At 57.9% G+C, this 14,115-nt stretch overlaps 1 protein-coding gene across 1 annotated transcript in view; it reads left to right on the top strand.

The window, feature by feature from the left end:
• Positions 1-491: 491 nt before the first annotated feature.
• Positions 492-14,115, top strand: part of LOC149432910 (palmitoyltransferase ZDHHC16-like) — a gene marked incomplete at its 3' end in the record, with an annotated part of 35,709 nt that continues 22,085 nt past the window's right edge. The window contains exons 1-3 of the mRNA XM_089664817.1: positions 492-656; positions 7,697-7,928; positions 12,083-12,277. Coding sequence (XP_089520943.1) covers positions 7,713-7,928; positions 12,083-12,277 — 411 coding nt within the window. The remainder of the gene's footprint in view (positions 657-7,696; positions 7,929-12,082; positions 12,278-14,115) is intronic.

Raw genomic sequence — 14,115 nt, 5'->3', positions numbered from 1 at the left:
AACCGTTGCGGTAATATTGTGCGACTTAGATGAGAACTACAGCCGTTTTATTCTCTACGGTACGGTGAGGCGTGTCTTGTTTCGGGGGTTTTAGGTCATCTTCAGGCCTAAAGTAGAAAAAAAGCACAAAAAGCGGCTGTGGCAGCTAAAAGGGTTAAAGGGCAGAGAGAAGGATCACATGCTGGGCTTCCCCCCAGAGGATTGGACAAAGGTGGTGGGAGGGGGGCTGGTAGAGGTAACATGTCTGCTGTGCAGCAACCCAATGTGATTTATTTATTTTTTTAACAGCAAGGAGTATTTTTATTCTTTCATCATCCTATAAAGCAGTATGCTGCACTGACACTCTCACTGACACCCATCCCTCTTGATCAGCTGCAGTGTCTCCATTCATTGCCCTGAGCCCTTCGCGCATGCGCATTAAGAGATGATGGGCTGTCAGGTGGAGTTCGCGCCTGCGCGGTGGTTCCTTTGCGAGCCGGCGTGTGGACTGTATTGCGCATGCGTGTTGTGCCAGTATGGCTCCGGCAGATGTGGGCTGAGTACGGTGACATCCGGTGAGATCGGCGCTGAGTGATCCCGGGATGGAGAAAGAGAGTGGGGGAGGGGCGGTGTGAGAAGAGACCGACACCCCCCCACCGAGTGACGCCGACCGACAGGTGAGACATGGGAGGGGTCACCGTAGAGATCAGTGTCCGCTGGAATTACCGTAGAGATCAGTGTCCCCCGGGGGCCAGTATAGAGATCAGTGCCCCCCGGGGCCAGCATAGAGATCCGTGTCCCCCCCAGGGTCACCATAGAGATCCGAGTCCCCCCAGGGCCAGCGTAGAGATCTGTGTCCCCCCCAGGGTCACCATAGAGATCCGAGTCCCCCCAGGGCCAGCGTAGAGATCCGTGTCCCCCCAGGGCCAGCTTAGAGATCCGTGTCCCCCCAGGGCCAGCTTAGAGATCCGTGTCCCCCAGGGCCAGCATAGAGATCCGTGTCCCCCCGGGGTCACCATAGAGATCCGTGTCCCCCCGAGGTCACCATAGAGATCCGTGTCACCCGGGGTCACCATAGAGATCCGTGTCCCCCCAGGGCCAGCTTAGAGATCCGTGTCCCCCGGGGCCAGCATAGAGATCCGTGTCCCCCCGGGGCCAGCATAGAGATCCGTGTCCCCCCGGGGCCAGCATAGAGATCCGTGTCCCCCCAGGGCCAGCATAGAGATCCATGTCCCCCGGGGTCAGCATAGAGATCCGTGTCCCCCCAGGGCCAGCGTAGAGATCCGTGTCCCCCGGGTTCAGCGTAGAGATCCGTGTCCCCCGGGTTCAGCGTAGAGATCCGTGTCCCCCGGGTTCAGCGTAGAGATCCGTGTCCCCCGGGTTCAGCGTAGAGATCCGTGTCCCCCGGGTTCAGCTTAGAGATCCGTGTCCCCCGGGTTCAGCTTAGAGATCCGTGTCCCCCGGGTTCAGCGTAGAGATCCGTGTCCCCCGGGTTCAGCGTAGAGATCCGTGTCCCCCCAGGGCCAGCTTAGAGATCCGTGTCCCTCCAGGGCCAGCTTAGAGATCCGTGTCCCCCCAGGGCCAGCATAGAGATCCGTGTCCCCCCGGGTCAGCATAGAGATCCGTGTCCCCCGGGTTCAGCGTAGAGATCCGTGTCCCCCCAGGGCCAGCGTAGAGATCCGTGTCCCCCCAGGGCCAGCGTAGAGATCCGTGTCCCCCGGGGTCAGCGTAGAGATCCGTGTCCCCCCAGGGCCAGCGTAGAGATCCGTGTCCCCCGGGTTCAGCGTAGAGATCCGTGTCCCCCGGGTTCAGCGTAGAGATCCGTGTCCCCCCGGGGTCACCGTAGAGATCCGTGTGTCCCCCAGGGCCAGCTTAGAGATCCGTGTCCCCCCAGGGCCAGCTTAGAGATCCGTGTCCCCCCAGGGCCAGCATAGAGATCCATGTCCCCCCGGGCCAGCATAGAGATCCGTGTCCCCCGGGGTCACCATAGAGATCCGTGTCCCCCCAGGGCCAGCTTAGAGATCCGTTTCCCCCCAGGGCCAGCATAGAGATCCGTGTCCCCCGGGGTCACCATAGAGATCCGTGTCCCCCCAGGGCCAGCTTAGAGATCCGTGTCCCCCCCAGGGCCAGCTTAGAGATCCGTGTCCCCCCGGGGCCAGCTTAGAGATCCGTGTCCCCCCGGGGCCAGCTTAGAGATCCGTGTCCCCCCGGGGCAAGCTTAGAGATCCGTGTCCCCCCGGGGCCAGCTTAGAGATCCGTGTCCCCCCGGGGTCAGCATAGAGATCCGTGTCCCCCGGGGTCACCATAGAGATCCGTGTCCCCCCAGGGCCAGCTTAGAGATCCGTTTCCCCCCGGGGCCAGCATAGAGATCCGTGTCCCCCCGGGGCCAGCATAGAGATCCGTGTCCCCCCGGGGCCAGCACAGAGATCCGTGTCCCCCGGGGCCAGCATAGAGATCCGTGTCCCCCCAGGGCCAGCATAGAGATCCGTGTCCCCCCGGGGCCAGCATAGAGATCCGTGTCCCCCCGGGGCCAGCATAGAGATCCGTGTCCCCCGGGGTCAGCATAGAGATCCGTGTCCCCCCGGGCCAGCATAGAGATCCGTGTCCCCCGGGGTCACCATAGAGATCCGTGTCCCCCCAGGGCCAGCTTAGAGATCCGTGTCCCCCCAGGGCCAGCATAGAGATCCGTGTCCCCCGGGGTCACCATAGAGATCTGTGTCCCCCCAGGGCCAGCTTAGAGATCCGTGTCCCCCCCAGGGCCAGCTTAGAGATCCGTGTCCCCCCGGGGCCAGCTTAGAGATCCGTGTCCCCCCGGGGCCAGCTTAGAGATCCGTGTCCCCCCAGGGCCAGCTTAGAGATCCGTGTCCCCCCAGGGCCAGCATAGAGATCCGGGGCCAGCATAGAGATCCGTGTCCCCCCGGGGCCAGCATAGAGATCCGTGTCCCCCCCGGGGCCAGCATAGAGATCCGTGTCCCCCCGGGGCCAGCATAGAGATCCGTGTCCCCCCGGGGCCAGCATAGAGATCCGTGTCCCCCCGGGGCCATCATAGAGATCCGTGTCCCCCGGGGTCAGCGTAGAGATCCGTGTCCCCCCAGGGCCAGCGTAGAGATCCGTGTCCCCCGGGTTCAGCGTAGAGATCCGTGTCCCCCGGGTTCAGCGTAGAGATCCGTGTCCCCCGGGTTCAGCGTAGAGATCCGTGTCCCCCGGGTTCAGCGTAGAGATCCGTGTCCCCCGGGTTCAGCGTAGAGATCCGTGTCCCCCGGGTTCAGCTTAGAGATCCGTGTCCCCCGGGTTCAGCGTAGAGATCCGTGTCCCCCGGGTTCAGCGTAGAGATCCGTGTGTCCCCCAGGGCCAGCGTAGAGATCCGTGTGTCCCCCAGGGCCAGCTTAGAGATCCGTGTCCCCCCAGGGCCTGCTTAGAGATCCGTGTCCCCCCAGGGCCAGCTTAGAGATCCGTGTCCCCCCAGGGCCAGCTTAGAGATCCGTTTCCCCCCAGGGCCAGCTTAGAGATCCGTGTCCCCCCGGGCCAGCATAGAGATCCGTGTCCCCCCGGGCCAGCATAGAGATCCGTGTCCCCCGGGGTCACCATAGAGATCCGTGTCCCCCCAGGGCCAGCTTAGAGATCCGTTTCCCCCCGGGCCAGCATAGAGATCCGTGTCCCCCGGGGTCACCATAGAGATCCGTGTCCCCCCAGGGCCAGCTTAGAGATCCGTGTCCCCCCCAGGGCCAGCTTGGAGATCCGTGTCCCCCCCAGGGCCAGCTTAGAGATCCGTGTCCCCCCGGGGCCAGCTTAGAGATCCGTGTCCCCCCGGGGCCAGCTTAGAGATCCGTGTCCCCCCGGGGCCAGCTTAGAGATCCGTGTCCCCCCGGGGCCAGCTTAGAGATCCGTGTCCCCCCAGGGTCAGCATAGAGATCCGTGTCCCCCGGGGTCACCATAGAGACCCGTGTCCCCCCAGGGCCAGCTTAGAGATCCGTGTCCCCCCCAGGGCCAGCTTAGAGATCCGTGTCCCCCAGGGGCCAGCTTAGAGATCCGTGTCCCCCCGGGGCCAGCTTAGAGATCCGTGTCCCCCCAGGGTCAGCATAGAGATCCGTGTCCCCCGGGGTCACCATAGAGATCAGTGTCCCCCCAGGGCCAGCTTAGAGATCCGTTTCCCCCCAGGGCCAGCATAGAGATCCGTGTCCCCCCGGGGCCAGCATAGAGATCCGTGTCCCCCCGGGGCCAGCATAGAGATCCGTGTCCCCCCGGGGCCAGCATAGAGATCCGTGTCCCCCCGGGGCCAGCATAGAGATCCGTGTCCCTCCAGGGCCAGCGTAGAGATCCGTGTCCCCCCAGGGCCAGCGTAGAGATCCGTGTCCCCCGGGTTCAGCGTAGAGATCCGTGTCCCCCCAGGGCCAGCATAGAGATCCGTGTCCCCCCAGGGCCAGCGTAGAGATCCGTGTCCCCCGGGGTCAGCGTAGAGATCCGTGTCCCCCCAGGGCCAGCGTAGAGATCCGTGTCCCCCGGGTTCAGCGTAGAGATCCGTGTCCCCCCGGGGTCACCGTAGAGATCCGTGTGTCCCCCAGGGCCAGCTTAGAGATCCGTGTCCCCCCAGGGCCAGCTTAGAGATCCGTGTCCCCCCAGGGCCAGCATAGAGATCCATGTCCCCCCGGGCCAGTATAGAGATCCGTGTCCCCCCGGGCCAGTATAGAGATCCGTGTCCCCCCGGGCCAGTATAGAGATCCGTGTCCCCCCGGGCCAGCATAGAGATCCGTGTCCCCCGGGGTCACCATAGAGATCCGTGTCCCCCCAGGGCAAGCTTAGAGATCCGTTTCCCCCCAGGTCCAGCATAGAGATCCGTGTCCCCCGGGGTCACCATAGAGATCTGTGTCCCCCCAGGGCCAGCTTAGAGATCCGTGTCCCCCCCAGGGCCAGCTTAGAGATCCGTTTCCCCCCGTGGCCAGCTTAGAGATCCGTGTCCCCCCAGGGCCAGCATAGAGATCCGTGTCCCCCGGGGTCACCATAGAGATCCGTGTCCCCCCAGGGCCGGCTTAGAGATCCGTTTCCCCCCAGGGCCAGCATAGAGATCCGTGTCCCCCGGGGTCACCATAGAGATCCGTGTCCCCCGGGGTCACCATAGAGATCCGTGTCCCCCGGGGTCACCATAGAGATCCGTGTCCCCCCGGGCCAGCATAGAGTTCCGTGTCCCCCCGGGCCAGCATAGAGATCCGTGTCTCCCGGGGTCAGCTTAGAGATCCGTTTCCCCCCAGGGCCAGCATAGAGATCCGTGTCCCCCGGGGTCACCATAGAGATCCGTGTCCCCCCCAGGGCCAGCTTAGAGATCCGTGTCCCCCCCAGGGCCAGCTTAGAGATCCGTGTCCCCCCCAGGGCCAGCTTAGAGATCCGTATCCCCCCGGGGCCAGCTTAGAGATCCGTGTCCCCCCGGGGCCAGCTTAGAGATCCGTGTCCCCCCGGGGCCAGCTTAGAGATCCGTGTCCCCCCGGGGCCAGCTTAGAGATCCGTGTCCCCCCAGGGCCAGCATAGAGATCCGTGTCCCCCCAGGGCCAGCTTAGAGATCCGTTTCCCCCAAGGGCCAGCATAGAGATCCGTGTCCCCCGGGGTCACCATAGAGATCCGTGTCCCCCCGGGGCCAGCTTAGAGATCCGTGTCCCCCCGGGGCCAGCTTAGAGATCCGTGTCCCCCCGGGGCCAGCTTAGAGATCCGTGTCCCCCCGGGGCCAGCTTAGAGATCCGTGTCCCCCCCGGGGCCAGCTTAGAGATCCGTGTCCCCCCGGGGCCAGCATAGAGATCCGTGTCCCCCCGGGGCCAGCATAGAGATCCGTGTCCCCCCGGGGCCAGCATAGAATCCGTGTCCCCCAGGGTCAGCATAGAGATCCGTGTCCCCCCGGGCCAGCATAGAGATCCGTGTCCCCCCAGGGCCAGCATAGAGATCCGTGTCCCCCCGGGGCCAGCATAGAGATCCGTGTCCCCCCGGGGCCAGCATAGAGATCCGTGTCCCCCCGGGGCCAGCATAGAGATCCGTGTCCCCCCGGGGCCAGCATAGAGATCCGTGTCCCCCCGGGGCCAGCATAGAGATCCGTGTCCCCCCGGGGCCAGCATAGAGATCCGTGTCCCCCCGGGGCCAGCATAGAGATCCGTGTCCCCCCGGGGCCAGCATAGAGATCCGTGTCCCCCCGGGGCCAGCATAGAGATCCGTGTCCCCCCGGGGCCAGCATAGAGATCCGTGTCCCCCCGGGGCCAGCATAGAGATCCGTGTCCCCCCGGGGCCTGCACTGAGATCCGTGTCCCCCCGGGGCCTGCATTGAGATCCGTGTCCCCCCGGGGCCTGCATTGAGATCCGTGTCCCCCCGGGGCCAGCATAGGGATCCGTGTCCCCCCGGGGTCAGCATAGAGATCCGTGTCCCCAGGGCCAGCATAAAGATCCGTGTCCCCCCGGGGCCAGCATAAAGATCAATGTAGGGTCAGCATAGAGATCCGTGTCCCCCCGAGGTCAGCGTAGAGATCCGTGTCCCTCCGGGGTCACAGTAGAGATCCGTGTCCCCCCGGGGTCACAGTAGAGATCCGTGTCCCCCCGGGGTCACAATAGAGATCCGTGTCCCCCCGGGGCCAGCACAGAGATCCGTGTCCCCCCAGGGCCAGCACAGAGATCCGTGTCCCCCCGGGGCCAGCATAGAGATCCGTGTCCCCCAGGGTCAGCATAGAGATCCGTGTCCCCCCGGGCCAGCATAGAGATCCGTGTCCCCCCGGGGCCAGCATAGAGATCCGTGTCCCCCCGGGGCCAGCATAGAGATCCGTGTCCCCCCGGGGCCAGCATAGAGATCCGTGTCCCCCCGGGGCCAGCATAGAGATCCGTGTCCCCCCGGGGCCAGCATAGAGATCCGTGTCCCCCCGGGGCCAGCATAGAGATCCGTGTCCCCCCGGGGCCAGCATAGAGATCCGTGTCCCCCCGGGGCCAGCATAGAGATCCGTGTCCCCCCGGGGCCAGCATAGAGATCCGTGTCCCCCCGGGGCCTGCACTGAGATCCGTGTCCCCCCGGGGCCTGCACAGGGATCCGTGTCCCCCCGGGGCCAGCACAGGGATCCGTGTCCCCCCGGGGTCAGCATAGAGATCCGTGTCCCCAGGGCCAGCATAAAGATCCGTGTCCCCCCGGGGCCAGCATAAAGATCAATGTAGGGTCAGCATAGAGATCCGTGTCCCCCCGAGGTCAGCGTAGAGATCCGTGTCCCCCCGGGGTCACAGTAGAGATCCGTGTCCCCCCGGGGTCACAGTAGAGATCCGTGTCCCCCCGGGGTCACAATAGAGATCCGTGTCCCCCCGGGGTCACCATAGAGATCAGTATTCTGCACAAATGACAACTCTTAGCTCGCCTGTTCCGGCACCAATACGTGGTGTGGTTGTGCTGTGCGGCAGATCGCATTGCATGGAGTTTGTCGCCCAGAAGAAGCTCCTTTTTGCGCGATGTATCGCCGGAGAAGCGCCCTGCGGGGGTGGGGTGCACATTGAGAGCCCCCTATAAATGATCGGGTGACTACAGGATCAAACCACAAATCCCTTCACCGGCTGTGAAACCCGATACCAAGATCGCCGCCACCGCCATGAGTTAACCCCTTGCCTGCCGTGCTATTTATAGAGGCACCTTGGAAGACGATTGGTGAATCGGTGGTGGGGGGAGTGGCCGGTCTTGTCTGCGCTTTTACCGCTCTTTGTTTCTCGTATTCAGGTGATGAGTGTTGGGAATGAGAAACATCCGGCGCCTGTTCCTGAGGTGCCTCCGCCTGGGACACAGAAGGAAATGGACGAGCGTGGAGCTCCTGAGCGACTACCTGCGCTACTACCGCCTCTGCCTCCGCTCCCTCTCCTACAACTCCTTCACCAACAGCGACGTGCTGCTCGAGTCCTTGTTTGAGCCGGTCTATTGGCTGGTGGATCATGTGACCAGATGGTTCGGCATTGTAAGTGTTCACCCCGCCTGGCGTCCATTGGTGTGATTGGAGGGTTCTCCTGCCAGACCAGAAGAAGGGTTAGACCCTTGGTGCCCAACCTGTGGCCCTTCGATATACGATGTGTGGCCCTCGGACCTCAGCAGTCTGTAGAGGGAACATTGATTAGGGTGTTGGCATTGATCTCTACCAACCTCATGTAACATCTTCCCAGCTTCGTGTCTTCTGCAGCATATCCCCAGCCAACAATATGTCCTGTCCTCACTCTCTGTCCCTCATTTCCTCTATTAGGTCCTCACTGTCTGTCCCTCATTTCCTCTATTAGGTCCCCACTCTCTGACCCTCATCTCCTCTATTAGGTCCTAACTCTCTGACCCTCATCTCCTCTATTAGGTCCTAACTCTCTGACCCTCATTTCCTCTATTAGGTCCTAACTCTCTGACCCTCATTTCCTCTATTAGGTCCTCACTCTCTGTCCCTCATTTCCTCTATTAGGTCCTCACTCTCTGACCCTCATTTACTCTATTAGGTCCTCACTCTCTGACCCTCATTTCCTCTATTAGGTCCCCACTCTCTGACCCTCATTTCCTCTATTAGGTCCTCACTCTCTGACCCTCATTTCCTCTATTAGATCCTCACTCTCTGACCCTCATTTCCATTATTAGGTCCCCACACTCTGACCCTTATTTCCTCTATTAGGTCCTCACTCTCTGACCCTCATTTCCTCTATTAGGTCCCCACTCTCTGACCCTCATTTCCTCTATTAGGTCCTCACTCTCTGACCCTCATTTCCTCTATTAGGTCCTCACTCTCTGACCCTCATTTCCTCTATTAGGTCCCCACTCTCTGACCCTCATTTCCTCTATTAGGTCCTCACTCTCTGACCCTCATTTCCTCTATTAGGTCCTCACTCTCTGACCCTCATTTCCTCTATTAGGTCCTCACTCTCTGACCCTCATTTCCATTATTAGGTCCCCACTCTCTGACCCTCATTTCCTCTATTAGGTCCTCACTCTCTGACCCTCATTTCCTCTATCAGGTCCCCAGTGCCTAGAGGTGACCTGGAAAGAAGTGTCGTCTGAAAAAGTTTAACCCCTCCAGAGGATCCCCCCTTCCTGACCAGGCTATTTTTTGCGATACGGCGCTGCGTTACTTTACCTGACAAAAAATAATCTCCACACACACCCTACCCCCACTCCCCACCCACACCCCACCCCCAGCCGTGATTAAATTTCAACAAAAGTAAGCTCTATTTATGTGAAAAAATGATACAAATGTCATATGGGTATAATGTGGCATGACCGCGCAACAACGCTGAAAGCAACTGGCTATAGAGGAATTAACCACCTCCCAAAAAAATCCCTAAAAAAAAAAAGTTTACAGTGATATTAACCCCTCCCCCTCCAGAGGATCCCCCCCCCCCCTTCCCTTAATAAAAAGCACTGACGCTGTACTAATGGCACTGGGCAGGAAGGGGTTAACATCTAGGGGGATCAAAGGGTTAACTGTGTGCTGTGTGTGTTTTACTAGGGAGACATGGTGTGCAGAGAGATACACAGCAGCATGTCCTTGCTGACAGGAGAGATCTCTATTGTTTACACACGGGTCTCTCCCCTGTCAGCTTTACAAGGCGATCGTTGGGTGCCGGGGGGAATCTCCGGCCGGGACCCGGTGATTGATATCCGTAGCCGCCAATGGTGGCACAGTAGGGTAGCGCGTGCGCACCCTCTACCTGGAAATGCAAATCACGTGTATATATGTGAATTTGCGCTGCCCTGTAGCCATAGTTCTACTATAGGACGGCGGGCAAACTGTTACGGTTTATTCCCTTTTAACAACAATTTAATCCTTAAAGGGGCACAACCTCAGCTCCGCTGTCTTTTATTTTCATTTTTGTGTAGTTCCCCAACCAGCCTCGTTCCCTTTTGCTGGTGAACTCAGAACCCCCCATTGCTAGTGATGCACAAGAACAGACACACCCACTGCTAGTGATGCACAAGAACCGATCCCAGACACACCCACTGCTAGTGATGTACAAGAACAGACACACCCACTGCTAGTGATGTACAAGATCCGATCTCAGACACACCCACTGCTAGTGATGCACAAGAACAGACACACCCACTGCTAGTGATGCACAAGAACCGATCCCAGACACACCCACTGCTAGTGATGTACAAGAACAGACACACCCACTGCTAGTGATGTACAAGATCCGATCTCAGACACACCCACTGCTAGTGATGCACAAGATCCGATCCCAGACACACCCACTGCTAGTGATGCACAAGATCCGATCTCAGACACACCCACTGCTAGTGATGCACAAGATCCGATCCCAGACACACCCACTGCTAGTGATGCACAAGATCCGATCCCAGACACACCCACTGCTAGTGATGCACAAGATCCGATCCCAGACACACCCACTGCTAGTGATGCACAAGATCCGATCCCAGACACACCTACTGCTAGTGATGTACAAGAACCGATCCCAGACACACCTACTGCTAGTGATGCACAAGAACCGATCCCAGACACACCCACTGCTAGTGATGTACAAGAACAGACACACCCACTGCTAGTGATGCACAAGAACCGATCCCAGACACACCTAGTGCTAGTGATGTACAAGAACAGACACACCCACTGCTAGTGATGTACAAGATCCGATCCCAGACACACCCACTGCTAGTGATGCACAAGAGCCGATCCCAGACACACCCACTGCTAGTGATGCACAAGATCCGATCCCAGACACACCCACTGCTAGTGATGCACAAGATCCGATCCCAGACACACCCACTGCTAGTGATGCACAAGAGCCGATCCCAGACACACCCACTGCTAGTGATGCACAAGAGCCGATCCCAGACACACCCACTGCTAGTGATGCACAAGAGCCGATCCCAGACACACCCACTGCTAGTGATGCACAAGAGCCGATCCCAGACACACCCACTGCTAGTGATGCACAAGAGCCGATCCCAGACACACCCACTGCTAGTGATGCACAAGAGCCGATCCCAGACACACCCACTGCTAGTGATGCACAAGAGCCGATCCCAGACACACCCACTGCTAGTGATGCACAAGAGCCGATCCCAGACACACCCACTGCTAGTGATGCACAAGAGCCGATCCCAGACACACCCACTGCTAGTGATGTACAAGAACGGACACACCCACTGCTAGTGATGTACAAGAACGGACACACCCACTGCTAGTGATGTACAAGAACGGACACACCCACTGCTAGTGATGTACAAGAACGGACACACCCACTGCTAGTGACGTACAAGAACGGACACACCCACTGCTAGTGACGTACAAGAACGGACACACCCACTGCTAGTGACGTACAAGAACGGACACACCCACTGCTAGTGACGTACAAGAACGGACACACCCACTGCTAGTGACGTACAAGAACGGACACACCCACTGCTAGTGACGTACAAGAACGGACACACCCACTGCTAGTGACGTACAAGAACGGACACACCCACTGCTAGTGACGTACAAGAACGGACACACCCAGTGCTAGTGACGTACAAGAACGGACACACCCACTGCTAGTGACGTACAAGAACGGACACACCCACTGCTAGTGATGCACAAGAGCCGATCCCAGACACACCCACTGCTAGTGATGCACAAGAGCCGATCCCAGACACACCCACTGCTAGTGATGCACAAGAACAGACACACCCACTGCTGTCTTTCACTTATGGAGCCAACCAATCAATGCTCTGAGAATAGACCTGCTGATAGGAGGAGAAGGCAGAGAGATGGGTTCATCAATGCTTCTTTCACTAGCCAGCAAAGGTTGGGGGGCTGGTCCGGGATCACCTGGGCTCAGAAGAAGTCATTTGAATGATGCTAGTCATCAGATTGAGGACATCTAGTGGCAAATAACAATATTGCAGGAAAAATCTATATTTTATCTTTGTTTGTTACCCATTAATTTTTTTTTATCTTCGTATATTTCGGCTACTTTGGTGAAATATCTGACTTTGTTTGCTGGTTATTATGTGTAGCTCACTGATTGGTTTTAGTAGTTGAATGATATTGCTTTTTATGAAAGGTGATGTTTGGATGCTATGGGCTCCCAGCACATGGGGGCCGCTTCGTTTCCTCTGACCCCATCAATCTTGTCATTTTAGGTGTTTGTCGCTCTGGTGATCGTCCTGACCAGCTCCATCGTACTGATCGTCTACATCTGCGTCCTTCCGCTCATCCTCCAAACCTATTCCACCGAGTGGATCTGCTGGCACGTCGCCTACGGCCACTGGAATCTCATCATGATTGTGTTCCATTATTACAAGGCCATCACCACACCCCCCGGATATCCACCACAGGTACCTGATAGGTTATAGGAGTGACAGGTTCTCTTTAACACCTGTAACTAATACAACCGACATATCGGCTTCATACCCTATATTGCCAAAAGTATTGGGCAGCCGGCCTTTCCCCATACATGACCTTTAATGGCCCCCCAGTATTAGTCCGTAGGGTTCAATATTGAGTTGGCCCCGCCCTTTCCCCGCACATGACCTGTAATGGCCCCCCAGTCTTAGTCCGTAGGGTTCAATATTGAGTTAGCCCCGCCCTTTCCACACACATGACCTTTAATGGCCCCCCAGTCTTAGTCCGTAGGGTTCAATATTGAGTTGGCCCCGCCCTTTCCACACACATGACCTTTAATGGCCCCCCAGTCTTAGTCCGTAGGGTTCAATATTGAGTTGGCCCCGCCCTTTCCACACACATGACCTTCAATGGCCCCCCAGTCTTAGTCCGTAGGGTTCAATATTGAGTTGGCCCCGCCCTTTGCAGCTATAACAGCTTCAACTCTTCTGGGAAGGCCGTCCACAAGGTTTAGGAGGATGTCTATGGGAAGGTTGGACCATTCTTCCAGAAGTACATTTGTCAGGTCAGGCACTGATGTCGGGGGAGGAGGCCTGGCTCGCAGTCTCCGCTCTAATTCATCCCAAAGGTGTTCTATGGGGTTGAGGTCAGGACTCTGTGCAGGACAGTCAAGTTCCTCCACCCCAAACTGGCTCCTCCATGTCTTTATGGACCTTGCTTTGTGCACTGGTGCGCAGTCATGTTGGAACAGGAAGGGGCCATCCCCAAACTCCTCCCACAAAGTTGGGAGCATGAAATTGTCCAAAATGTCACCTTAAGAGTTCCATTGACTGGAACTAGGGGGCCAAGCCCAACCCCTGAAAAACAACCCCACACCATAATCCCCCCTCCCCAAACTCTACACTTGGCACAATGCAGTCAGGCAAGTACCGTTCTCTTGGCAACCGCCAAACCCAGACACACCTATCGGATTGCCAGACAGAGACGCGTGATTGGTCACTCCAGAGAACACGTCTCCACTGCTCTAGAGTCCAGTGGCGGCGTGCTTTACACCACGGCATCCGACGCTTTGCATTGCACTTGGTGATGGAAGGCTTGGATGCAGCTGCTCGGCCATGGAAACCCATTCCATGAAGCTCTCTACGCACTGTTGTTGGGCTCATCTGAAGGCCACACCAAGTTTGGAGGTCTTTAGCTATTGACTCTGCAGACAGTTGGCGACTTCTGCGCACTGTGCGCTTCAGCATGCGCTGACCCCGCCCTGTCATGTGACGTGGCCTACCACTTGGTGGCTGAGTGGCTGTTGTTCCCAGTGGCTTCCACTTTGTTATAATCCCACTAACAGTTGAGCGTGGAATATTTAGTAGCCAGGAAATGTCACGGATGGACTTATTGCCCAGGTGGCCACCTATCACGGGACCACGCTTGGAGTCACTGAGCTCCTGAGAGCGACCCATTCTTTCACCAATGTTTGTAGAAGCCGTCTGCATGCCTAGGGGATGGATTGTATACACCTGTGTCCATGGAGGGGGTTGGAACACCTGAATCACATGACTGGGAGGGGATTGGAACACCTGAATCACATGACATGGAGGGGATTGGAGCACCTGAATCACATGATATGAAGGGGATTGGAACACTTTCACCCCCTTCCTGTCCAGGCCAATTTTCTGCTTTCAGCGCTGTCACACTTTGAATGACAATTGCGCGGTCATGCAACACTGTACCCATATGACGTTTTTAGCATTTTTTGAGACAGATAAAACTTTATTTTGGTGGTATTTATTCACCGCTGGGATTTTTTTTTTTTTTTGCTATATAAATGAAAATG

The sequence above is a fragment of the Staurois parvus genome, unplaced genomic scaffold (genome assembly GCF_062004578.1).
Source record: "Staurois parvus isolate SC_StPar_1 unplaced genomic scaffold, SC_StPar_1.0 ptg002056l, whole genome shotgun sequence".
In the NCBI taxonomy this organism is placed as follows: Eukaryota; Metazoa; Chordata; class Amphibia; order Anura; family Ranidae; genus Staurois; species Staurois parvus.
This window is presented reverse-complemented; position numbering and strand designations above follow the sequence as displayed.